The sequence below is a fragment of the Festucalex cinctus genome, chromosome 7 (assembly GCF_051991245.1).
Source record: "Festucalex cinctus isolate MCC-2025b chromosome 7, RoL_Fcin_1.0, whole genome shotgun sequence".
In the NCBI taxonomy this organism is placed as follows: domain Eukaryota; kingdom Metazoa; phylum Chordata; class Actinopteri; order Syngnathiformes; family Syngnathidae; genus Festucalex; species Festucalex cinctus.
The window spans coordinates 25,952,454-25,972,243 of NC_135417.1; the positions used below are offsets into that span (position 1 = coordinate 25,952,454).

General features: G+C 40.6%; 1 protein-coding gene across 2 annotated transcripts; it reads right to left on the minus strand.

Annotated features, from left to right (window-relative positions):
• Positions 1-798: 798 nt before the first annotated feature.
• Positions 799-18,896, minus strand: elovl4a (ELOVL fatty acid elongase 4a). 2 transcript variants are annotated; one of them, XM_077528218.1, is made up of 8 exons: positions 18,553-18,896; positions 17,530-17,606; positions 8,330-8,517; positions 8,061-8,141; positions 5,602-5,773; positions 5,270-5,397; positions 2,171-2,505; positions 799-1,934 (listed from the first exon to the last, which is right to left on the minus strand). In XM_077528218.1, the coding sequence occupies exons 2-7, from the start codon at positions 17,594-17,596 to the stop codon at positions 2,182-2,184; spliced, it is 960 nt and encodes a 319-aa protein (XP_077384344.1). In that variant the 5' UTR covers positions 17,597-17,606; positions 18,553-18,896; the 3' UTR covers positions 799-1,934; positions 2,171-2,181. The 2 variants fall into 2 exon arrangements, with proteins under 2 accessions (XP_077384344.1, XP_077384343.1); XM_077528217.1 differs by having other exon boundaries at positions 802-2,505; positions 18,553-18,893.
• Between the last annotated feature and the right edge of the window lie 894 nt (positions 18,897-19,790).

A 19,790-nucleotide genomic window follows, 5' to 3' on the forward strand; every position in this document is an offset into this window, starting at 1 on the left:
CCCAGGACACGCTGTACAGGCTATATCTCTCAACTTGACTGGGAACGCCTTGGGATCCCACCGGAAGACCTGGTTGAAGTGGCTAGGGAGAGGGAAGTCTGGGCTTCTCTGCTAAAGCTGCTGCCCCCGCGACCCGACCTCGGATGGATGGATGGATGGATGGATGGATGGATGGATGGATGGATGGATGGATGGATGGATGGATGGATGGAACTTTGACAGAAGAGTGTCAATTGTGTCCGATACAAAATGCTCCCAGATTGTGGCCAAACTGTTTGAAGACACTTATCACAACAACACTTCGACTGACCAAGAATATTATCTCCGACCCCAGCCATGCTCTAAACCAGTGGTGTCAAGCATACGGCCCGCGAGCCTGATCGGCCCACAAAGGGATTTAATCTGGCTCGTGCCTGGAACACCTCAGGGAGGGGTCCAGGAGGCAACCAGTTAACCGACACACAAGTCTTTCTCTACTTTTGGAACAAAATATAGGTCGGACACCGCTTATACTCTTAAAATACACTACACAAATAATGCTTTATTGGAATGAGAAAACTGAGCTACCTTGTATATAATGCATGCATGAGAGTATTTTCTTTCTTTCTTTCTTAGAACAGCAGACGAATCGAAACGATTGTGTTTGTTTTCTATTCTTCCAAGTAACCATGATGCCCTCTAGTGTTTATAATAAATTTCTTGTCAATGTACGCCATGGTGCCCATGTGCAGTAGTACCTTACCTTGCCTTCTTAAACGAGCTAGTTAGTATTACATTTATTATATGAGAAATACAATGGAATCAATGTTTTTCCCTTTACCGGCATTCATTTTAATTTCTGAGTTCAAATGTATGATATTGTACGGAAAAGAAAACACAAAAGCAAGGTGGCTGAATGTCCAAGCCACAAACAAGCTGCGTACAAAAGATTACAATGTAATACGTATATACAACACAATTACACACAAGCAATCTCAGTGAAATAATAAAAAAAGATAATCAGTATGTACACAAAACTGAAAAATATAAAGAAAATAAAACTAAAATGTACTGATTAATGAAAACCGTAAATGCCAATTTACACTGTATAAACTATACAGGCACAGCAATTACTGTATTCTTCATTAGTGGTTCATATACATAGTCATTGTAGAAGTTTATCAGTCCCGCTTTTTATATAAATTTATGATAGTACAATTGTCCTTTATTATTATTTTATGATTGTTTACATTCAAGCCAGCCGAAGACATGGACTGAAGACAAGCCTGTAAACGTAAAACCTTGAAAACAGTGAAATAACAGGAATCTTTTGCATACTTTTTTAACCAGCCTATAATACAACTTAGACAAGTGATAAAAAAAAAAAAAAGGCATTGGCAAAAATCAAACATAAATATATGTCCAGGTGAATAACATATTAGGTCCACTTCGTTACATTACACACACAAGGGACATACAAAACATACAATGTATACAGAAATAGAATATTTTACAGTTTTATATCACTTTGAGACCTGCACTGAACGACACCTCCATAAGTGATGAAACAATCACATCCGAGTTCAAAATATAATAATAATAATATCCGGTACATTATCCTTCTCTTTTATAATGTACCACTGGATGTTGACTTACTGTAGATTCCTCCATCTTTACTGCAGTATTTGGTAAATAACTGCAAAGTTGTCTTTTGGAAAGGATGTACGATATGATGAGTTATGAATGCCATGTTAGAGTAACGTTGCTCCAGCATTATCATTGCCAACTCACTTACGACTTTAGAACAATTGATCAGCTTTATATATGTGAAATAACTGTGTACAATCTAAACAGACATGATTATGAGTACTGTATTTGTTTGAAAATAAATAAAATCAAAATCAAAAGGGAATGTTGCTTATTTCCCATCAGATCATCTGCACCAGTTGGCATCCCTAGAAAGAGAAGTACAACTTCTGACACACAAGTATTTTGGCCTGCTATTTGTGATTGTGACAATTGTAGCCTCTGTATGACCTTTAGCATCTCTTGCTAGCAAAACAAAGCTCTGACAACACAAGCCAACCTCATGTCTTGAAATGAATACATCACACGTTTACCTCGTCCATCCTTCCTCAAATTAGGTCTTCTGCGGCCTAACACAATATAACTCAAAGCAGATCTATCTTACCTCAACCTCTTCTAATCTCTTTTGGCTCTTCCTTTCCTCTTTCTCCTGCTAGTGCTTTCCTGGGGTTTGTCATCTTTGGTCCCCGTCACCGCCGCACCATTGCTGGCCTTGCTGAGTCCGTTGAGGGCCCCGTTCGAGATGGCCTTGCTTGCTTTGGAGGAGGAGGAGGCATCGCGCCTGGGCTGCTGGCGGCGGTAGGTCTGGTAGTAGAAGTTGCCGAAGAGGATAATGAAGGTGATCGCGTAGCAGATGAGGGAGTAGTGCATCCAGTGAGGGAAGTCACAGTTGACGTAGAGGGACAAAGCCGTGTGGCCGATGGTGACGTGGAACTGGATCTGAGACACATGCAGAACTTCAGATTTGCATTACAGATTTACAGATTGAGGACATCAGTGATTAAAACGTCATTTACAAGGATCACAGGTCTTTGAGATGGAAAAAAAAAGCATGAGTATATATTTTATGTGAATGTGTTAGGTTTATAAAAACCCTTCAAACTATTTACCCCAACGTATTTAGTGGAACACTTCGGTTAAAGAGATGAATGCAGATGAATAGAGAATGTAGAATGTCTTGTTAGATTTTGGCAGTTTTAAACTCATTGTTATTTATTAGGGATGTCACGATAATGGTGATATCGTGATATTAATACTGCCACAATATCGTCGTCGTTATGTTCACAATATTTAAAAGGAACATGTGTTAAAAAAAAAAAGTCAGGTTGATTTCCATTTGTGCAGATCTAGCACCCTCTAGTGGCTATTTTATTAGTGCAATTTAATTTTCATTTGGGATGCTTTGGCCTTCTATGTTTAAAATCTGTGCTAATTGTCAGATGAAGGGGAACTTGCTTGTGAAGCGATCAATTTGTGCTTGCATTAGGAAGTAAGAGCCTCAATATTGTTATTAGATATTGTAGGTGCTTTATATGCATTGCTGTTATGTACAAAAGCACAATATTGTGCTTTTTTTTTTTAGTATGAGCTCTTTTTCTTTTCTTTTTTACAATATTGTGATCTTTTGAAAATATCACCAACGCCCCCAGAATATCGTGATAATTATCGTATCATGACCTTCATATCGTGATAATATCGTATCGTGACGTTTGGATATCATTACATCCCTATTATCTATACCCATAAACATTGTATTTATGATTAGATTTCTTACTTAAGCCATGTTTGCACTACTACTTAAGGCCATCTTGTCATTGTTTAGCCTTCATTCTTATTTCATCCTGCATATTTTACTGCTTGGTCTTTTGACCACTTGAGGGTGCCATAGAGCAAATGAATCCTTATGAAGTGTTCTACCACAGTTGACTGAAAGTATTGATGCTTCATGAGGCTTCATCGCACCATCACCGCTTAATAAAGTCCAAAATAACAAAACAAACACTAGGAATAAGGTGAGCATGATCAAACTAAACGAGACAATGACAACTGGGACACAAGTACAATCTAACAAAAATCAAACCAACAAAACACAACGACCATCGCAAATTTGTGTAGAAATTAAAATTATTTAAAAGCCTTTCAAGTATAGGCACATAAAAATATACATCCAAAAACATTAGTTTAGCAAAGTTTGAGTAATGACAAAAGTACATATACTGACTAGAGAATGTGCAATTCCTGAAGAAATTGCATGTGACGGCAGAGAGGCTGAATGAAAAAAATGTGGAATTATTTGGAATTATATTGGGTGACATGGAATGATATAGAATGACCTGCAATGAGCTGAGCATGTTGGACTTGGAATGGTTTGAACCCGTCGAGAAATGCAGGAGTAGGTGAAGTAGGAAAAACAGCGGCATAATGAAAATAAGGTAGCAGGAAACAAATAAGCAGGAAAACAAGGAAGGAAGGAAACAAGTAAGCAATCAAGAAATTTGGAGCACTTCCTGTTGATTTTGGGACACATCAGGGTCACTTCATGTTCAATTTAAGGCACATGCTGTTAATTTTGGACACTTCCGATTCGCTTCCTGTTGATTTAGGGTCACACCTGGGTCACTTCATTTGTCGAAGATGCCCCACCTCCCACTCAGACGGACGCGGGGGCGAGAATCTGGATTTACCATTTAATCATTTGTCCAAGATGGCCACCCCTCCAGAGGGCCCGAGTCAAGAATCCGGGCTGTACCTAATCATTTGGCCAAGTTGCATTTGGTGATTGGTCATTTTTGGCATGTTAAAAATCATCCCCAAGGTGAATTAATGAGCTCAATGTTTTGAATTTCAATTTGTAACAATGTAAAAGTGAAATGTTGAATCTGCCTTTGGGAATGAATTGGGGAATTTTGGGGTGAAAAACATGGACTTGTGGGTAGGGATGTAACGATATCCAAATATCACAATACGATATTATCACGATATGAAGGTCACGATACGCTAATTATCACAATATTGTGGGGGGGTTGGTGATATTTAAAAAAGGTCACAATATTGTTAAAAAAAAAAAAAAAGAGCTCACGCTAAAAACCTTTGTACATAACAGCAATGCATATAAACCACCTACAATCTCTAATAATATTGAGGCACTTACTTGTTGATGCACACACACATTGAGTTCCTCCACATATTGATCGCTTAACAAGCAAATTAGGTTCCCCTTCATCTGACAATTAGCATAGATTTTAAACATAGAAGGCCAAAACATCCCTAATGAAAATTAAATTGCACTAATAAACTAGCCACCAGAAATCAACTTTGTGTTCCCTTTAAAAATTGTGAACATGGCGACGACGATATTGTGGCAGTTTTAATATCACGATATCACGATAGTGCCCTTATCATGATATCCCTACTTGAGGGTAAATGGTGAATTTTCAGAATAAGAAAAATGGAAGCCCCATTGGTGTGAATTTTTGGAATATGTGAAGGTTGGTATGATGAGAACCAGATGAAAAATGTGGACGTAGTAGCAGAACAAAAAAGTGTGAGGAATAAAACAGAAGAAGAAGAAGAAGAAGAAGAAGAAGAAGAAGAAGAAGAAGAAGAAGAAGAAAATTAATGGTGTAAATGTAGAATAACATACTGTTTGTGTGAAGGCCTGTTTACACAATGGTCTAAGTCTCATAGCAATGAAGCATATTACCATCTGGATGATAGTCAGGTACTTTTTCCACCACAGGTACTTTTGGATCTTGGGACCACAAGAAGCCAGGCCATAGTAGAGGTACATCAACACATGGATTGCTGCGTTCATGTGTGCACCAAAAAATGCTGAAAATATAACAAAGGTTCAAACAATTGTTAAGTTAGCCTGGCCCGTATATATTCTTATAATTTTGTCAGCACAAACCTTCGACATGTACTGTGCTACAAGACATGTCTTATTTTCATGTTTTCATTGAGAAAGACTGAACTATAATGGTGAGGGACACAGTAAAAAGCCTGCCACGTGTTGTTGTAATATGAGCCACTCACACTGTCCTCCCGCCACCCATTTGATGCCGATCCACCAGAGCGTGAACATGGTGCAGTGGTGGTAGACGTGCAGAAAGGTGACCTGGCTGAACTTTTTCCTCAGGATGAAAAACACCGTGTCCAGGTACTCGATGCCTTTGGAAATGAAATACCACCACAATGCCCCTGCCACCTAAGTGGGGTACAGTGAAAGACCCAGAAATGCATGAGCTTTGGGTGGAAAAATTCGAGAACTCTTACCTCAACCCCATAAAAGACTTTTGACATGAACTCGAACTGAGATGGTATGCCATCTGGCTCACTAATTTTGTTCCACAACCAGATCACCTGAGAATTGACTTCTTTAGTTTGTTAGGTTATTTTTTGTGTGTGTAGAGTACTTGTTTTAGAAGGTCCCTTCCAAAAACACACTTGAAATTTTCAATCCACCTTATTTCTGAGGGCTCTCCTGGGGAAACTTGCACACTGGATGAGGAAAAGGGAATGTTTTTGTGATAACGCTAGTTTCCACCGCCTATTGAGGTTAAGGACCAAAGAGGAATTCATCTGAGAATCTTCATTTGAAACGTCACATCAACCACCTAATTAAACTCGAGTCGTTTCATTTTGTAGACAAAGAGCACAGCACCTACTTGCTTTCCGACAGTTACCATAGGAGAAGATTCCTCAGGTGCCAACATTGACATCAGGTATGATTTTTATGTGTATGGGAGACACAACAGATTAGATTAGATTTTTATATTTATTAGATTTATACCTTCGAAATTATTATAATGGTCGCAGCTAGGGCTGGGTTAAAAAAAAAAAAAATCAAATAATCGACATCGAATCAATTTTCCTTTTCGAGTGTGATATTGATTCATAAAACCATGAGTCGATTATTTTAATTCCTCTTTTTCCCCATAGATTCACAACAAAGTAGAATTTTAAAGGGCAAATTTTGTTGTAACTTACTGTTTTCTTGAAATGTACTGTTTACGTGAATTTCAAAGTATTTTCTTATATTTATGAAAGACCTGACTTATTGGACTTCAATTATTGAATTAGAATCATAAAAACATTTTTATCTCATCCATGCTGATGTCAATGTTTGTGTAAAACCTGGTTCACACAGAAAAACAATTGGGCTGTTTTTGCCCCTCTTAGCCAATGGGATGCCAGGAAGATGCCAGTAATAGCCAATGGCAGAACAGCTGTAAGTATGTTGCATTCAGTAAGCTTTGGGAGCTGCGAGTAGCGGCCCATACTGTATTTTTACCTTTTGTATCCTGAAACCTCTTTCGTAACAAGAGGCAATATTTTCCTGTTGAGAAGTTTCGTAACTTGAAACTTTCGTATGAAGGGACATTCGTAAGTAGAGGTACCACTGTAGATCACGTATAATCACGTGAGAGTTCTCTCACTGAGGACTGGAATCTTGACCAGTGTTGAGATGATAATCTTTATGTTTGTGAGGGAGCTGTGATGAGATTATCTGCGCACCTTCCACACAATACAACCAAAGCTGTTAAATGCACGATTTTTTATCTTTATGTATGGCATCTGCCAAAGATAAAAAATCTTTTAAGATTTGAAAAATCCTTATATGTGTACCAGCCTTAACACTTTAGTGCCTTGTTATTTAAGAAGAATTGATGCTCCATACTTAATCAACATCGGATTGAACTAAGTGTATCGAATCGGGGGAAAAAAATCTAAATCGACTCGAACTGATCTCGTGTGAATCGAAATTGAATCGATTGAGGAAATTTGAATTGATACACAGCCCTAGTCGCAGCAATGTTTTGTAGGGATGGCCTGACCCAATCACGTGGTTGCTGACTCGATCAGAATCGGAGGTTGTCTCCCGATCAGGACTCGAATAAATATATGAGGTTATTTTATTTATTTTTTTTAGAACTTTTTATTAGATCTGGAGTTGCGTGGTGGCACAGAGTGAGACTTTATTTTTCCACACAGCTTAGCATGTGGCATGGCACCACTTTGCTATCGTGAAACTATTCATGCCATTGAGCGGCGGGGCTAAACAAGGAAATAGCGCCGAGGTATTTGGAAGTAGATGATAATAAGTTATTAACTTTATTATTCTGTAGATATTGGTACACCTCTGAGCTTTTTACATTAATAGCCTCGCCATCCAAAGCAACAGATCTGAGAAAATAGGTACGAAAACACCCATATGTTACATTTGGCCACTTCTTTATGTCATCTTCCCATTCCTCTACGTTTGTTGTGATATCATCTTTCTTTAAACTGCGAAAACTGGTGTTTCCACATGGTTTACATCGTTCAAACGAGCTGGCGCACACCGTTTGTATGTATGTATGCAAATCCAAAACGGGAAGTTGTTTGTTTGTTTTTGCAGTTGGCTCATGGGTTGTAGGAATAAGGTAGATAAAAGAACGAGTTAAAAGATATTGTTTTACAGTACTGTGTTTTTATGATATTCACTCACTCACCCTGACTTCATTTGGGTCATCCGAGTAGTCCACCCGTTGACAAATGTAGCTGTAGCTCGCTGCCCGGGCTGCCATAAACAGCTACAGGATCAAAATGATTATTATTATCATCAGTCTGTCCCATTGGGCAATTAAACAGAAAATGACAGACACTCAAGAAATCGGAGGGAAAGTATCCAAAAATACCTTTAAATGAGGTTAATCAAATCTACAGGCTAAAGCTGTCTGTCGAGGTAGAAGTGGCTGACTAAAACACCTAAAACCTTTACCTCTTTGAAGATGAAGAAGTTGAGGAAGACCATACTGAAGTTGTAGACAACGAGTGTTTTGCGAAGCTGGAAGGGTTCCCTGTTCTTCATGTATTTGGGCCCGAGCCAGAGGAACAGCAGGTAGGATGCACTGATGGCTAACGTGGGCAAGGGGTTGTCCATCAGGGGCCATTTCTCCACTCGCTTGTCTGTAGGAAACATTTTGAACATTGAACTGGACACTGTACACACTGCACTGTTGCTTTTTCTTTGTGTGCGTGTGTGTTTTACAACACTCATTCAAAATGACTGACTGTATCGTCAATAATGTCAAGTGAGAAAACAGTACTGTATATTACACAAGACCTCAGCTTCATGCCTCATGTCTCCCTCAGCCAACACAGCTGAGGATAGTTCTCAAGCTTTATGCAGAGCTTGCTGATTAGATGATCATTTGAAACACCTGTGTTGGCTGAGGGAGAAATGGAAAACATTGGGGTACTCGAGGACTGCGGTTGAGAACCACTGGAAGAGATCACAACTCAAAGTTGCTGGTATAGATAGACAATGGACAACGATACATTATTTCTTATAAACAAATGATTGTCTGACCAATAAATTGGAATTTAATAATTTCCCGCAGCACACCTTTAGAACTCTCACGGCTCACTAACATGTCCTGTAACAATGGTTGGGAATTACTGGCTTATTATTTGTTTGTTTTAATGTATTTTATATTTATTGCCAACTTGCTTTTCATTTTGAAGCACATTGAGTTTATGCTTGCCATATAAAACGTGCTATACAGATAAAATTGTCATTGACCCCCTCCCTGAGCTGTCACCTTATCACAGCCAGGGGTGTCCAAACTTTTTCATTTGAGGGCCACATACAGAAAATCAGAAGGACGCAAGGGCCACATAATGTTATGAAGAGAAATTGTGTTTAGTCCTAATAATTGTACAAATTATTTATTTGTGCTTTTCCATATTTAGAAAAAATACTACAGTATATAAACCAACTTTTTTGCAATATGGCAGGAGGGTTATTATAGTTTTGGAATTTTTCATTTTAGTTTTTATTTTGTCTTGAGTTTTGTTTTTTTAAATTTTGTTAGTTTTAATTAGTTTTCAGGGTTGTTCTGTTATTTTTTTAATTAGTTTTAGTTATTTAATAAATGCTTAGTTTTAGATTAGTTAGTTTCAGAATTAGTTGTATTTTTATTTTTTATTTTTTTTAATGTGTAGTATTGTGCGCAATATTTAAAAAACACCATGGGCGCGATGTCTTTTTTTTTTTTTTTTTTTTTTTCTAAGAGCTCAGAATTGTTCATTCGGTAGTCTTACCGATTCAACGTCTTGTCATCATTGCTCTTTTTTTTTTTTTTTTTTTTTTTTGTGTGTATGTGTGCGTGCGTTTGCGTGCGTGCGTGCGTGCGTTTGCGTGTGTGCGTTTGCGTGCGTTTGCGTGCGTGCGCGTGCGTGCGTGTGCGTGCGTGCAAATACGTATAAATTTATACTCATTCATTCACCTAAAACCTTATAAATATCCCATTACCCTTCGCCTTAACCAGGTACTTCAGAATCTTGCCAGAGTCGTGAGATTTAAATGGTCAGGAGACCAGAGAAAAGGTCAGAAAAAAAAAAAGAAATAAAGAGAAAAGAAAGGTAAATCAAAGTGAAATCCAGCACCGACCAAACACTTCCTGCCTTCCCCATGATTACAAAATCAAAGTCTTACGCCAACCCCGGAAGCCTCTAAATTCCAGCAAATTTAGCGAGATCTCAAGAGCCCAAAGGAAAAACTAAAGAGAGGAAGGAGGGAAGGATCGATAAGGCAGAGTGAGATCCATAGAAGCCAGTACATCCAATCCATCAAAGTGAAGTCCAGCACCAACAAGACCCCTCCTGCGTGGTTACAAAACCAGAGTCTTATGCCAACCCCAGAAACCTCATACTTCTAATAAATTAAGATCTCAAGTGACCAGAGGAAAAACTAAAGAGAGGAAGGAGGGAAGGATAGATAAAGCAAAGTGAGAACCACAGACAACAGCACCAACTGATTCAAGGGGCTGTGGGAGGGAGAGGGTACTTCTGTTGAGTTTCAGTAGATGCTGGTGCGACGGATCTGGCATGCATAAGGACCACCACCAAAGAAAGAAGCCGTCAACCGCGGTCCAGCAAAGCGAGCACCCCCCCCCGGAATCCCCAGGCCGCGGCAGCACCAAGGCCACCCCCAAGCCACCCGAGCGGACACCGGTCGGCGAGCCGACCCAGACACCCGGAACACCCCCGCCCCAGCCCCGGCCCACACCCCCGAGCCCAAGGCCGCAGAACGAGGCCCAGCGGGCCCCCACAGCGCCCCACCGGTCCCCAGCCCCCATCCCCCCCACGACCCCCCCGCACCCCACCCAAACCCGCCATCCACCACGACCCAGGCCCCACCACCCCCGACCCCCAAACCCCCGAACACACCCCGACCCCCAGCACCCAACCCCCCACCCACCCATACCTCCACCCCCCCCCCAAACAAGCCGCCCCCCCCCCCGACGGCCGCCACCCCCCCCCGCGAACCCGGCCCCCCGCGAGAACCCCCCACCCCCCCCCGGAAACCGGCACCGGGCAGCAGCGCAGAGAGGGAAGGTGTGCCCACCCCACCTCCAGCCGCGCGAGATTTGCACAGCGGCGGGAGGGGGGAAGCAGAGGAGGAAGCACCAGGGGAGAAGGCGGAACACCAGAACACCGAGCCCGGTGGGGAGAGGCCCCGGTCGTCACGCCAGAGTACTAGTGACACCTAACCCTGTTACTGAGTCCGCCAGCTCGCCGGCTGGCGAGCTCTACACTTACACCGTGAATGTGGCCCCACCCAGTGTATATACAAGTGTGTGCGTGTGGTGCATTAAAATTGGGAGCAGGTGAGTCGGAGCAGAGGGAAAAAATTTTCCCCTACTCTGACACACCCGTATCCCCCCCAAAAAAATGAATATGTATATGTGTGGTGCATTAAAAAAGGGAATGGAGGGACAAAATGGAGGGGCAGGGACACAAATGGGGGGGACCACAGCGCTGCCAGGCACTGCAGTCCATCCCCTCTGATGGCTCCCCGCCCCAACTCACCCCTCCCCTTGGACGTGAGGTGCATTAAAATTGGAGGGGAGTTGAAGGGTGAAGACGGTGTTTCCACCCTTCCCCACCCCACCAAGAAATGTGTTGTGTGCCCTATGTGTATATTTACAAAGTGTATAGTGCAAGCTAGTGAAGTGAGTAAGAGGAGCGACCAGCGGGGCCTCACCCAACCCGGCGGGTGTAGGTGGCACGCCCGCCCCCCAGCACCCCCACCCCCACCCGCCCCCCACCTCATCCACCCGGCACCACAATGGGCGGACAGCCAGCGCAGCAGGGCTACCGGACAGCCCACCGGCCACCGGAGCCCGCCCGGGGCGGCAGGAGTTATACCGGAGTGGGGCAGGCCCCAAACCCTCGCCCGGCCCCCGGAGCCCGACGCCCGGGCCGGGGAGGGAGCCCCAGGCCCAGGGAGAGGGAGGGGGAGGGGCCGCAGGGCAGACAGGGAAGGGGGGGGGGGGGGGGGGGAAGCGGGGAGAAGACGACAAGAAGGCGAAAGGGCGGCTGCAGGGCAGGAGGCGGGGGGGGGAGGAGGAGGGAGGGCGACAAGGGAAAAGGGACCGGGAGGCAGAGGAGGATGGGCGGGAGGAGGCGAGGAGGGAGAGGCGACGGGGGGGAGGAAGGGGGAGGGGAGAGGGAACCACGGGGCACACCGGAGGCCCACCCACCCCGAACCGCGCCGCCGGGCACGGAGCAGCGGACCGCGCCGGGACGGCACCGCCCCGGGCACCAGGGGAAGCACCCCAACACCGCACCCCACAGGGGGCCCAGGGAGCGGCCAAGACGCAACCGCCACCGAGCAGACAACGGGGGGGCAGAACCACCCCCGCCCGACCACAGGGGACGGCGTCAAGAAAATTGACTAATTAGCATGCAGTAACACCAAGTGTTGATGCTTAGTGCCCACTAGAAATAGATCTTAAGGAGTTATTGAGTATAGTGTCGTATAGTGTGGTATGCTCGAGCCCACTAGCAGCAACTAGGTTCCTGACTATATAAAAATAAAAACAATCAGATACAAAATACCAAATACAGAAGCAGCGAAAACAGAAGTTGTAACGATGTGGTGGCTCTCGTTAACAGGCAGAATCTTGGCAGGATTAAGTTGCCAAATTGAGATTAAAATATTCTATGTACATAGACCATATTTGTTTAAATCTTGATACTTGATTTTTATTTAAGGCGGAGATTTTTTCCATTGAGATATAATTTATTAGTAAGTTTAACCAGTGGTCGATATTTAGAGATTGTTTATTTTTCCAATTGACAAGGATTATTTTTTTAGCAATAGTAAGGGCTATAAATATAGATTGAGATTGTTTACATGGTAGCTCAGTTATTGTTAAGTCACCTAGTAAACACAATCTTGGAGATAAAGGAAGCCTACAGTTTAATATATCAGCGAGCTTTTCCAAGATTTTAGTCCAGAAATGCAGCACTGGAGTACATGACCATAAAGCATGAAGATAAGTATCGGCAGTGTTTTGTGAGCACTGGAGACAAATGTCGGAGTCAGAGAGTCCCATTTTTTTCATCATATATTGTGTAATATATGTTCTATGAAGTATCTTATATTGGATAAGTTGCAAATTTGTCTGTTTGGTCATTTTAAATACATTTTCACAGATTTGGGTCCAAAAGTCTGGTTCCGGAACTATAGACAAGTCTTTTTCCCATTTTAAAGTCGGTAAATACGTTTTATTTGTGTATAAAAATAACTTATATATTTTTGATATTTTCTTTATTGTTGTTGGAGAAAGCTTTATAATATCTTTAGCTAAGACAGGCAGTTGGAGCGTATCCTGAAGTGTTGGGATTTGTTTCTTAACCATATTTTTAACTTGCAGATAATGTAAGAAATTTCCCTTTTTTATTTCATATTTCTGGACCAAGTTTGTATACGATATAAACTTATTATCTGAGAAAAGATGATGAAGGTGTGTAATTCCTTTCTGCTCCCATAGGCTTAAATGGAACGACTGATTATTAAGTTGAAAGTCGGGGTTATGCCAAATGGGAGAGAGCCCACAGGGCGCCAATTGGGAATTTGTAATTTCTAATGCCTTCCACCAGGCAGTCAGGGTGGCGGCTATCATTGGGTTTTTAAAACAATTATGTCGTCTTATTGATTTTGTAATAAAGAGTAAATCTGACAGTCTAAGATTATTACAATCCTTCTGCTCCAATTCCAACCAACAGTTAGTATCTCTGTTGGGTTGTGTCCATAGCACAAGATATTGTAGTTGATTAGCTAAATAATAGTACATAAAGTTTGGTGCCTCTAAACCTCCTTTAGATTTACTTTCCTGAAGAGTAGATAGACTAATTTTGGCTTTTTTTTTATTCCAATAGAATTTTATGATAGCAGAGTCCAGCGATTGGAACCAGTTAGACGTAGGTTTAAATGGAATCATTGAAAATAAATAATTAATCTTTGGTAAAACTTTCATTTTTATAGTAGCTATCCGTCCTATTAAAGAGATCGGAAGATTATTCCAGCGCTCCAGGTCACTACGGATACTATCCAATAATGGTGTAAAATTTAAAGAAGTTAATTCAGTTAACTTAGGTGAAATTTTAACACCTAAGTATTTTAAATTACCTGTAGGAAAGGAGTAGTGTGGATCCTGACTTGTAGGATTCCATGAATTTTCTGTAATAGGTAATAATGTTGATTTTGTCCAGTTAATAGAGTAATCTGATAAGTGAGAGAATTTAGTTATTAATTTAAATGCTTCCCCTAGCGAGATAGCAGGTTCTTCTAAATAGAGTAATATATCATCGGCATATAGATTAATTTTATGTTCTATTGTCCCGGAGTGGATTCCTTGGATCCGTCTATCCTGACGTATAGCTAATGCAAGCGGCTCAATAAATATAGCAAATAATAAAGGAGAAATTGGGCACCCTTGTCTTGTTCCCCTTTGTAAAGTAAAACTCTGTGATGTAATCCCATTAGTAGTAACTGTAGCTTTAGGAGAATCATATAATATTGAGACCCATTGAATGAATGACTCCCCGAAGCCGAATTTATTTAAGACAGCAAAGAGGAAGGACCAGTTAACTTTATCGAATGCTTTTTCTGCATCCAGCGAAATAACAACTGCCTTTTTATCATACCGCTGTGACATACTAATCAAGTTAAAGAGTCTCCTAATATTATTAGTAGAATGACGACCTTTAATAAAACCTGTTTGATCACTATGAATAATTGTCGAGATTACCGTCTCTAATCGAGATGCCAAGGCCTTAGCGATAATTTTAATATCGGTATTAATTAGTGATATCGGTCGGTAACTTGACGGGAGGGTAGGGTCTTTTTCTGGCTTTAATAAAAGTTTAATTGCTGCTATATTCATATCTTGACGTATATCACCTTTACTTTTAATTTCAGTTACTACTCTTAGAAATAATGGAGCAAACATTAACCAGAAATGTTTAAAAAATATAGCCGGAAAGCCGTCTGGACCAGGTGCTCTGCCATTAGGCATACTGTCTAAAGCACGATACAACTCATCTATAGTAAGCGGGGTATCGAGAATATCTTTATGTTCAATAGATAACTGAGGTATATTTAAGCTGTTTAGGAATTCCTCAATATATTCAGGGTTAGGTCTATTAATTTCTGTGTATAGATTTCGATAATAGTTATAAAAAATATGGTTAATTTCTTCTGGTGATTGTGTGCATTCACCATTTATATCTTTAATAGCCGTTATAAGAGATTTTTCCCGATTCCGTTGAAGTTGATTTGCCAGGAATTTACCTGATTTATTATTATGTTCAAAATTATTATATCTCAACTGTTGTATTATAAACTCTGTCTTTTTAGATAACATGTTATCTAACTGTATTTTTATATTCTGTAGTTCTATCCATATTTGATTATTTGGGTTTAATACATATTCATCCGTTAGTTGTTTAATTTTATCTTCCAGGTATTTTTCTAATTTTTGATCCTGTTTCTTTTTATAAGTTGAATATGATATAATTTTCCCTCTAATTACCGCTTTCCCTGCTTCCCAGAGAAGAGATGGAGATATATTTGGAGAGTCATTTATTTCCAAAAAATCTGCCCACTCCCTTCTAATAATTTTATCAAACTCTACGTCTTTCAGTAATGAGATGTTAAAACGCCATATCGGGGGAGGTTTAAAGGTAGAGTCAATTTGTAGAGTGAGGGAGACTGGTGCATGATCACTTATAATTATAGAATGTATTTTTATAGCAGTTTTATCAACAATAGAATTATTTGTAAGGAAAAAATAAATTCTTGAGAATGATCGGTGCACAGCAGAGAAGAAAGTAAATTCCTTCTTAGTTGGGTTTTGAAGTCTCCAGCCATCGCTGAGGCCAAAATCCTCCATATATTCATCTATTACTTTAGCGGATCGTAATCGCCTTGTATATATCGTATTATTAGAACGATCTATTAACGGGTTCAAGACCGTGTTAAAATCACCTCCAATAATAATAGTAGAATTTGTTGCTAAATCGAGTAACCGAGAGAAAAATTCATGGAAAAAATCAGGGTCATCATTATTTGGGGCATATAAATTACCAATTGTATATACTTTATTAAATATAGTTACCTGGATAATAATATATCGGCCCTCTAAATCTGTTACTATATTATTTAGAGTAAAGAATAAATTCTTATGTATAAGTATAGAGACACCTCTTTGTCTACTATTAGAGGAGGCAGAGTAAACTTGACTAAAATTTTTATCTATAAATAATTTTTCTTCTGATTTTTGTAAGTGGGTTTCTTGTAGGAGACAAATATCTGCCTTAAATTTTGAGAGATGGTCTAAAATTTTTATTCTTTTTGCCTGGGAGCGAGCTGGGCGCGATGTCTTTATTCCGATTTATATCAAAATAAATCTACTAAAAATCACATTTAAAATCATCCCCAAAGACTCATGCATTAAATTAATTACCAAAGACTAAAACGAGGGACATATTTGCTATAATTATAGTTAGCTTTATTTTAGTTAGTTTTGTAAACATAAAATGTAGTTTCAGTTAGTTTTCTTTTTTTAAAAAGCATCTTCGTTTTTATTTTATTTTGTTAACGAAATTGTTTTTGGAATTTTAGTTTTTCTGTTAGTTTTAGTTAACTAAAATAACCTTTAATAGCACCTGTGTTTGGGTGGGCAAGTCGGTCCCCAATTGCCCACGTCATCACATGTAGGGCCGACTGCATTCTCCGCAGCAAAGGAGAGAGCTTGTAGTTTACCGGTATAAGCACACTTTGCGCACGCCAATCTAATCCCTCATAACCCAGTGAGTTAATTTCTGCTTCTGAAATGTCAAGCATGTGTGCACTTTACGTCTCAAAAATAAACTGTGTCGAGTCGACCAGGGAAGCTTCAGCAACAGCGTCCTTTTCCTTGGCAGTCTGTTCCTCAACTGGCGGGAACTAAGGGTGGGCGCTGATGACATCACCCGTCAGTGGTGTTGTTCCGATACCTTTTTTTGGCCTCCGATACCTATTCCGATATCCAGTTTTCTACCGATACACGGTACCTAGGTTGTTGTTGTTTTTTTTTATTCAACATGAAAAAGATGCCCTGCCATCGGTTCAGAGCATTCAAGGACCAATACGATATTTTGGCATGCAGTGAACATGCCATTCATCAGTGAATGTTGTGCACAAGCAAGACACAAGATGCTGCATCCAAAGTCCTATATTAGCGTCAGAAATAATGGTATCGTCATGTTACTTATTAGAACTTGCCAATGCCGATACCACTGCTTTAATGCAGGATTGGGGCCTCTCCCTATACCAGTATCGGTATCGAAACACTACCCCGCCCATGAAACACCAAATCAAAGGACCCATATCTCTAACATCTGTTACAAAGAGCTGAATGAAGTGGCTGTGGCCGCTGCAACGCAACCCCCGATAAGCAGAAGAAAATTGAGGGTTGGATGGACATTGACACAAAAAACTGTTACGAAATAAATAATCTGCATGATTGTTGCTTTCCACTGAAAATCATGTAGGCTATTTGTACTGTATGGTGTCATTATTATAGAAAAAACATCAAAAAAATTCTTAGTTTACTTGGTATGACTAAAACCCATCATGATTACCTGCGATGGTTAAGGTCCATTTGTAGAATTCTATGGTGTCATTAATTAGATGTGTGACAATCTCCATGTCTGATGACCTGGAATGAAGAAAACAGAACTGAGTAAACTTTTAAACAATAGGCATTAATCCAATAAGCCAGTGTTTCTCAACCCCGGTCCTGTTTTCCATTTCCCCTGATTCCAACACAGGTGAGGATCGTTATCAGGCTTCTCCTGAACTTGCTGAGCTGTCATTGGAATTACCTGCATTGAGAATAGGGAGACATGGAAAACAGGCTGGATAGTGTGCCCCAAGGACCAGGGTTGAGAAACACTGCACAATAAGCAGACCGTCATAATATGGGTACAGTATGGTCTGGAAATAATGCTAATCCTCTGTGTCTGCTTGTTAATGTTTTAGATTAGTGAGCAGGCCAAACCACAGGCAGGCCACGGGCCAACCATGACGGATGCTCTCTATAGCCTAGTCTATAGGCTTGAATGCGCACAAAGGCAGGGAGCATGTGCCGGGACAGCGCATGTGTCAGCACTTTTTTTTTTTTTTTTTTGCCAGAATACGACCATGGGCAATAGACGCGAGGAGGAGGAGGAAGAGGAGGAGAAGGATAGCTACCACTGAAGAACACTTTGGCTTGATATAATGGTCCTTAAAAAAGAAGAAAAAAAAAGACATCCACCCCCAACCACCATCACCAACACCCCATTCGCCCAGGCCTGCTGCAGCATCCGCCATCGGTCTCTTATTGGTTCCACTGTTCCCAATACAACACCACAAATCACCATTAATTACAATTCACATTGTATGACTAATAGTTTAATTTGCCGCAGAGATATCTGCACATTTGCATTCTGCGGCATGCACTCGGGCCTTCACCTCGGAATGATGAACGGTTCTCTTCATCAGAAGCTATTTTCGGCTTCAAATACAAAATGAGTGTCGATCGTTCCAACAGTTTTGTACAATACGAATAACGCAAAATATAATTCTACCTCGCGCTCTCCACCAGTTAGAAAGCCCGTTACCTCTTTTTGTAGTTATTTATCCGTCTTATGATGACATTCAATGCAAGGTCATGCGTGGCCCCTCTTCCCAATCGGCAGGTGTACGTTTTTTTTCCCCCTCTCTCTTTTTTGAAGCCTCAATTGCTCAGGATCCGCGGCGAGTTATATGGCGATGGCATGAATGTGGTGTCCTGTCGCCTCCCTCAGCCGATGCTTTGCCTCAATTCTCCTGAGCCTTCGCAGCAGTTCCGTCAGGTTACCTCCTCACACCCAAACACACACTATTTAACGGTGCTGCGTTCATAGCCATATTTCAAAATAAAGTAATCTTCTGAAAGGCGAAGGCACTGAGATATATACTGTAATTCTTGGTTTTATTTTCGCAAAGCTCACGTGATTTCCGGTTTCCGTGTATCTGTTTATTATGCGTAGCTACATTCACATCATGCTGGGCGCGTGAGGATGGTGGAAGGATGCTTGATTAGCCTGCGCACAAAGGAAGGCGGATGCAGTAGTCTCCAAGTACCCCAGTGATATCAAGCACACCAAAGTAAAACAGGAAACACAGCAGTTATGCCATCAGAATCATTTGGATGTATGTTGATTTTGGAATTAATAAAGGCATTTAAAAAAAAAATCTCCGTTTCTTTCATGTCGGACTGTACAGACGCACGCTACATCCAATACAAGACCATCTGTTTCATGTATTTGAATTTGATACAACTCTGTATGTGATATCTCTTCACTTTTATGATGCGTTTTTAAAATCAGTGTTACAACAACAATTCCGATAATCAATTTAATATATTCGTCCACTCCATTCTTTAGTCAGAGTATTTGTCAGGATTGGAATCCTGCAATATTTGTTGCATTAATTTAGACACCCTCCTGTCTAAATATTACCATTATTATTAGTCATTTATTTAAAACGTGGTTGATTTACTGTAAATAAAATAAATATTAAAAATGAAAATAGTAGGCTACATGTTCATTTAAACATAGGCCTATTTAACAAAATAATTGTTTTTTTTAATTTATGATTTATAATTTATATAATATCAAACTGGTACTTATTTTATATATACTGTAGTGTGCATGCACGTATCCCATCACAACTGTGAGGCAGACGTGTAAACCACTGGGCCACTGACTGTCAGTGTTCCCCAAAAGTCTTGCATTTAAAGATGTCATTTTAATATCAGGTTTGTTGCTCCGAAATTCACTACGTCATGCTACACTACCATCAGATTCTCATTTAT